Here is a 7,545-nt window from a genome sequence, read left to right as displayed (position 1 = left end):
ACAATTAACTTGATCTTCAAGAAATAATATATTCTAAAAGAAAAACCGGGCAGACCAAATCTTGAACCTCATCATCATAAGATCAAAAGTTCAAAACATACCTCGATTAAATCTTTAACCAATTGGAACAATCACACGCGACAAACAGTGCCAGACTTCCACGTGGCATGAGAGCGACAAGCAACTACAGGGAATTGCTCGATTGGTGGGCCACTGGGCCAAGTTTTTACTTTTTATGCGACAGAAATACGCCGCGTTGCACATAAATACAACCCATTTCCTATTCTTTCTCTCTCGTATGAAAAAACTTTCCATAAATTGCATGCAAACTCAAGATCTCAACAAATCTCCTTCGGTCTCACTACCTTCCTCAGCTATCAAGTCTATAAGTCTTCACCCCCAATTTCCTAAACTGAAATATTGATAAATATATTATATCATTTTTTCATTTTTCAAAATTGAAAATATAACGAAACCCGGCCGAAATATCCCTTATTTCTCCAAACACACTAGAATAGTCATATAATAAAACCCAGCCAAACAGTCCCCCAAAACCCTCAAACTTCCTCTCCAATTCTCTCCAAGACTCTTTTTCTTTATTTCTCATTCTCTCTCTCTCTCTCTCTCCTCTCGTAGCCATGGAATTCAATGGCTGGGGAGATTCTCAGACGAGGATGGTGAATTCGCCGCCGGAGAGCTCATCGCCGGTGTGGAATTCGTTCGAGCGGCGGTACGGACGGTCTTACGTCAGCCCAACCCTAGACGACGGTTCGTTTCGCTCCGTGTTCGAGAACGATATTCTGTCCTCTCGGTACCGGAGTTTGGAGGACGAGTTCTCGAGGCTTCTTTCGCTCCGAAACGCCTCTCGGAGCAGCGCCAAAGAAGACGACGGAGCGGCTTTCGAGTTTTCTCCGGCCAATCACCAAGATCCGTATTGCCAGCCGTGGAATCTCGATCGCCGGACATTCCAGTGCCGAAGCCCTTACTCGAACCGATCGTCTCCGGATTATCTCCTCGCCGATCGTCCCGGCCCTAACCACACCAGCGCTTTCCCGGACCCGCCGCACCGGAGCGGAAACCTGGCGGCCCTTGCGATGAGCCAGCGCGGCGCGAGGATTCTACAGAACGCGCTGGAGAGGATCGTCGGAGAGGCTGAGATCGAGAACATTCTCGACGAAGTGTTGGTCCACATCTGCGCTTTGGCGGTCAACCCGTCCGGAAACTACGTCGTTCAGAAGCTGATTGAGCTCTCCAATGAGCGACAGAGGACGAGGATCGCAATATCGCTTGCCTACGATCCGCATCAGCTCTTCCACGTTTGCCTCGATATGCACGGGTTTGTTTGTGTTCTCTTTCATTTCCAAGCCCTATTTATTTATTTTTTTATGTTTGTTTGATTTTTTTATTATTTAGGACTCGCGTGGTTCAGAGGTTGATGGAGGTTATCAATCCCCGTAACCGGTCACAGGTTGTTCCGATTGCCAATGCTTTGACTGGATTCGCGGTCGCTTTGACTAAAAGCTCTAACGGCAACCATGTTATTCAGCATTGCCTGAGACATTTCCCCGACAGAGAAAATGCGGTACTTTTTTCTGTTCGTATGTTTTGTTGATTCTTGATGTGCTTTGGCAATGTTTTTTTTTTTTCCCTGTGCACGTGTGGTTTTGGGGAAAATGTTTAGAATTGACTTCGTCAATGGTTTTTCATAATTTTTTATACGACTGCTTGCTATGCTTTTGTTTGAACATAGGAGACAAGATGGCCATATGATATATCACTAAGACACTCTTACATAATAACAAGGAGATTGTTCTTTTTCACATGTACTATTTCAAATCTTGCTTTTGAAAGACGTACTATTTCACATGATTCTCACGCCTATCAAAGACACTCAACTTTACTGTTGGATAGAGATTTCATATGATTCTCCCCTGCGTAAACTTCTGGCTTGATAGAGATTTCATTAGAGATGTCCATTGCACTTCTTGAGTACCTTTAGTTTTACATCATATCCTTTTTTTTTCTTTTTCATTTTTTAATTACAAAAAGCTACAGATGTCTTACAATATTTGGTGGAATAGGAATACAATAGATATTAAATGGTCATGACCACACATGTATACTAATTCTAGATCCTAGACTCCATCATATTATTCTTCATCACTAGTGCTCTCGTGACCATATGAGTGATGGGTCTTTATAGAGTTGTTGTATGACTATCAACTTTATTAAATAAACCTACATTGCACTAATTTTCAGAAAATTGCGAGCGAGTTGGCGCGGCACTGCGTAGACGTGGCGACGGACAAAAGCGGGTGCTGCGTGCTCCAGCAGTGCGTTGAGCACGCCCCGCCTCCCATCCAAGAGCTTCTCGTCAAACAGATCATAGCCAACTCCGTCGAACTCTCTCAAGATCGTTACGGGTAATAACCTTACACAATGAAAAATAATTAACGCTCAAAGATAAGACTAACCATTTGCATATAATGAGGCGTTTTTTGTGTGGTGACTTTGGTCCTTCAGAAACTACGTGGTGCAACACATTGTTTACCTGAAGATGCCGAGCGTGACGGGGCGTCTCCTGAGAGCACTCGAGGGAAACTACACGCCGCTCTCGTTCGGGAAGTACGGAAGCAACGTTGTCGAGAAGTGCTTGAAAGAGTGCGACGAATCCCAAGTCTGCGAGATCATCGAGGAATTGTTGGATCATCCCCAATTCCCTTTGCTTTTCGTCGACCCCTTTGGAAACTATGTCGTCCAGTCTGCGCTTGAAGTCTCCAAGGTCTGATAATTATCAATTGCACCATCTTTATTATTATTATGATATTTATTTTTAAAATGTTTTTCTTTTTTTTTTTAATTTGTGAGAGCAGGGTGAAACTAGGAAAGCTCTGGTAGAGAAGGTTGTGTCGAATGCATCGATGATGAGGAGCAATCCATATGGGAAGAAGATATTGAATTGGCTAGAGAAGAGGAGGCTTTTTAAACAATAATAAAGACGTACACATATATATATATATATATATATATAGTATGTATATGAAAGTGTACAGTACGATCGAGTAAAGTACTGGGTCTTATAATTGGTTTGAGGAGAAGAGAGATCATTAATTTGTTGTCCTTTATGTGTGTGTTCTATTCGGTCTGTTAGCGTGTTCACTAGTGTTGTTGTCGTGTGGTTTAGTAACTGTTTTTTTTCTTTGTTGTTGTCTTTGTTTTTGTCCTTTTAGGTTGTTTCGTTCTCTCTTTTTTTTTTTTTTTTTTTTTTTTTTTGGAATTGTTTTGCGAAGGGAAGAAGATTGGAATCGGAAGCTCCTCTCTTTAGTGGAGCTAAACCTGGATTTGTTATTAATGCCGTTTTGTGGTGTACGTTTCTGGACCTCTTTTTTCCTTTCATTCTTCTCAATATATGTGCCGTTGGGATTTTTTGTACATGGGAACAAGTTTCCATAACAAAGACGTGAAGGTCTGACCATAAGGCTTCCAATAGTTTGGGTATTATTTGGATATGCAATGATTCTCATAAGATATTATAATGAAACGACTTGTTTTTTCATGTTGGATAAATCTTGGAAGTGTTGTCTCTTAGGGATATTTTAAATGTGCATGTTTGACAATTCCATATAAGGACTGATTTTTCTTTTATTTTTTTCGACTAGTTCAGCATTGATAATATTTTTCCTACTTACACTGTTACACAATTGATGTAACAAATCAACAATGCTTTATAAGATATTATGGAGACAGCAATACCTAACCAAACAAACGAGTAACAACGTTGTGCCATCTCAAATTACCTTAGTTCTTCTTTTTTAAATATTACTGGTTCTTATGTCATGCCCACGCATGACTAAGAAAGTAAATTATAAAACTTGTAGAAGATTATATTGGACGGAAAAAGAAGTATTCTAAAGATGGTAAAAAAAAATATAGATTATATATTATTATAAGATATATTCGAATACCTTGAAAGCATTATGTTTAAAATAGTTAAATTAAAGTACTAATATGTAACATATTATGCTAAATTGTTTTGAAAGACATAATAAAGGGGTCAATTATATTAATATTTTTTTGATAAAACAGTAATGACAAAATGAAACAAACAAATAAGGCTAAATGACAAAAATGAAAGAAAATAAATTTTGTTATAAACTTTATAATATACCGGAACAAATTAGCAGGCTAGTTTTTAACGACACTTTGTTCTTAATTTCTTTTTTTGGGAAAGCTAAATTGATTTTAAGGACATAATAAAATAAGAAAAATGAGGAAAATAGTCAATTTAAATATTTGACATTGTTAAATAGCCAATTTTTAGTAAATCTTAAGTAAATAGCTGTAAATAATGACGTGGCATAATATATAGAAATGACTATTTATCTAAGATTTACGCCTGTAAATACATGAAAATGACTATTTACTTAAGATTTATCAAATGTTGGCTTTTAGCTATGTTAAACGTTTAAGATTGGTTATTTTCCTAATGAACCTAATAAAATAGATTACTTATTTAGGGATGATTATGTTACTCTTTTGTAAATAAATAAAAACGTACAAAAAATAAATATAAATATACATATGAATGATAAAGAATAAGATGATAAATTTTCTTACAACTTTTAAATAATTTATAAATGAATATGTAACACATATTATCATGATAATGGTGTTTAAGGAAACTTATGACGTATAATGGAAAATATAAAAAATAAATACCATATGATTTATTTTAAAAAATTTATATGATTTCATATCAAAACTCGTAGATGACAAAAAAAAAAGACAAAATTGAATTATAAAATAAAATTATTATAAGTTAAAATTATTACAAAAGGAAACGAGCTTATATATTTATAAAGTTTGTTATAATTAATTATGATCTTCCAGTATTATAAGTTTATATCTATTCCTACATACCTTGAAATAATATCGTTATATACTAAAGTCTAAAACAATTATATCATAGTTTTGAAAAAAAAAAAAAATTAGAGCCAGCTAAAGCCCAGGGGGGCTTAAGCCCCCCCTCAAAATTTTTATTTTTCACTTTTTGCCCATTTTAAAAAAAAATTACATTTTTTTCCCTTGAAAATTTATACTTTTGGCCCAATTTTTATAAATTTTTTACAATCAAGCCCCCCCTGAATTTTTTTTTTCAAATTAGCCCCCTAATGAACTTTTATGGCTCCGTCGCTGCCCATGGAATTTATAAACAAAAAAAATAGTGAGATCAATATATATCTCCTTATGTATTGAGTTGTGCGACAATCAAGTAATATTGGAATACACGTAATATTACACTGAGAGACACTAATAAGAAAATATTGTTTTACACTGACATAGAAGTGTATGACGTCAATTTTGGCCACGCGGAAAACGGACAGTAAAGACGAAACGTTTCAAAAAAAATTGGCCACCATTCTTTTAGGTAAGTAAGAGATCCTTTAAAAAGGAAATGGTGTACAATATAAAATTATGATAAGGTCCCGGAAAATCAGTGCTTAACCACGCACAACGCGTTTATAAATTGGAACTTGCGACGTTTAGTTCATTCATTTTTAGCATCACTATCCCGTTTCCACGTGGCGATTGAAAACTGTGACCGATTGAATCACCTTTGCAATTCAGTTTTTTTTGTCTTTTTTTTTTTTTATAATTCAGTTTATGTGCTTGTTTCTTGATGCTACCTCTCTAGCACATGCTTTCTTTATGACGTTAACCTTTTAGTATTACTTTTATGTGTGTTTGTTTTTGTTTTTTTATGTGACTATTAAGTTATTATAAGGGAACTAAGGTTCATAACACCGTTAATTATTTTTCTCATCAGTTATTTTTTTTTTTAGGGAGGGCTTTATAAGTAGCCAATGATACAACATCAGATACTTACAAATACGGGGCTGGACAAATATAAATATCTATTTCTAGAACCACACAAACACACCCCAGAAATAATTAAATGTGGGCATTGCTCTCGCCGGGATTCGATCCCGCGTCTTCCCCTTGGGAGGAGACTGGTGTTACCACTTGGCCCAAGCAAGCTTCGGTTATATTCTCATCAGTTATTAGAGCCAACAAAATTCGCATGAACACTGGTTCAAAAGAATGCCATTCGACCCTATATGATTGAACACGATCTTATAGAAACATGTTGAGGATCTTATATCAGAAAGATGAATGGATTTGCGAAAGGTTATAAAATTATTAGTTGCGATTTGATTTTGAGATGAAACTTCACGCCACATAACACGATTTAGCTTGATTTTCTAATAATTATTTTTCTTGGTTTAAAAATGTTACTCAAGAAGAGGTTATCAACTCAGTGTTCTTAGTTTCATAATGTTGTTTGTTTTTATTCAAGATATATGATTTGCCACTATGTTAGATCAAAATCCTTTACAATAATAAAGTTAATGTGGTTATGATTTGTGGGGAGTCTAGATATCATACATATAGCATGCTAGGATGACGTCCAAACAAGACTTACTTGACTTGCCCGAAATTAGGTAAATGAAGAATCAACATAAACGGCTTTTTAGCTAAACAGTCAAATAAAAATAAAGTTTTGTGAATTAGTCAACGTTTTAATTATATTGCAAACTAGCCATAATTCATTATATATACATTGAAATGACATAGTTATATTTAGTTGATGAGTACAATAATGTATAGTTAAAAAAATGACGTCAAAATAGCAACAAAAAAATATTTCCTTTTAAATTCTCAAATTCAAATTTCAATAAAATATATTTTGAAATTTTTGGTCAACTTCGAAGTTTTGGTCATATCTCAAAATTGCGGTCTTGTTTTCAATGCTATTTTAAAAAAAAAAAAATTGTCGTATTTCGAAGTTTGAAGACTTAATATGAACGAATTGCAAAGTTTTGAAGTATTTCAAACGGTCAAAATTTCAAAATTTAGTTAAAAAAGTATAAAATGATGGGGGAGTTTTTTTGATGAACAATACATTTTTTCCCGAAAATCTAACTAAAATTTGTTAAAAAATCATGTGCGTTTCCAATTTCGCTTCACTACTAGACAAAAGAAATGGTGTGGTTGCTCGTTTCGTACATTCCACACATAAAGCACGACATGGAGCAACGAATGCCTCGTCGTTGGAGATATACAAAACAAGAGATTCTATTATGAAAAAGTCTTTAAAAGAGTACCTTCGTTTTTTGCTTTGTTCAAAGTGCCGAAAAAGTTTATCAACGGTGCGTGTAGAGCTCCATTGAATCCAAATAATTTCTATAACAATGATCGGCCGTGGTCTCTACTTTAGCCTGGTTAAAGACTTTAATTTTTAAATGTGGTGTCTCATCAACTTTGGTTTATCAAATTTATCTTCGCGTATATGATATATTTTCAATGAAACGTGAATACACTATATTGATTAAAAAATTATAACCAAAACACTCATTTTTATATAATTTTCAAAACCTGTCTTCATATATTAAATGTATAGTATTGATGGTAATTTCACATCACTTTTTCAAAGTGCAGATTATGAGTTCAATCCCCTTAATGCATTAGAGTTTATACATAATA

The 7,545-nt window shown here is 34.8% G+C and overlaps 1 protein-coding gene across 1 annotated transcript; it reads left to right on the top strand.

Annotated features, from left to right (window-relative positions):
- Positions 1-619: 619 nt before the first annotated feature.
- Positions 620-3,488, top strand: LOC149392022 (pumilio homolog 12-like). The gene is made up of 5 exons (XM_089621063.1): positions 620-1,336; positions 1,414-1,582; positions 2,260-2,423; positions 2,524-2,782; positions 2,874-3,488. Exons 1-5 carry the CDS (start codon positions 639-641, stop codon positions 2,991-2,993), a joined length of 1,410 nt encoding a protein of 469 aa, XP_089477189.1. The 5' UTR covers positions 620-638; the 3' UTR covers positions 2,994-3,488.
- Positions 3,489-7,545: the final 4,057 nt, after the last annotated feature.

The sequence above is a fragment of the Urtica dioica genome, chromosome 7, assembly GCF_054948205.1.
Source record: "Urtica dioica subsp. dioica isolate 48M chromosome 7, U.dioica_male_clone48M_v1_H2, whole genome shotgun sequence".
Classification (NCBI taxonomy): Eukaryota; Viridiplantae; Streptophyta; class Magnoliopsida; order Rosales; family Urticaceae; genus Urtica; species Urtica dioica.
The sequence above is the reverse complement of the archived record's forward strand: the minus strand, read 5'-3'. Positions and strand labels throughout refer to the sequence as shown.

Excerpts from the sequence above, each read along its gene's own strand:
- LOC149392022 (XM_089621063.1), top strand. The coding sequence starts at position 639 with ATGGAATTCAATGGCTGGGGAGATTCTCAGACGAGGATGGTGAATTCG. Across the intron at positions 2,424-2,523 it reads CTCTCTCAAGATCGTTACGG|AAACTACGTGGTGCAACACA; the intron begins GTAATAACCTTA and ends TTGGTCCTTCAG. Across the intron at positions 2,783-2,873 it reads CTGCGCTTGAAGTCTCCAAG|GGTGAAACTAGGAAAGCTCT; the intron begins GTCTGATAATTA and ends TTGTGAGAGCAG.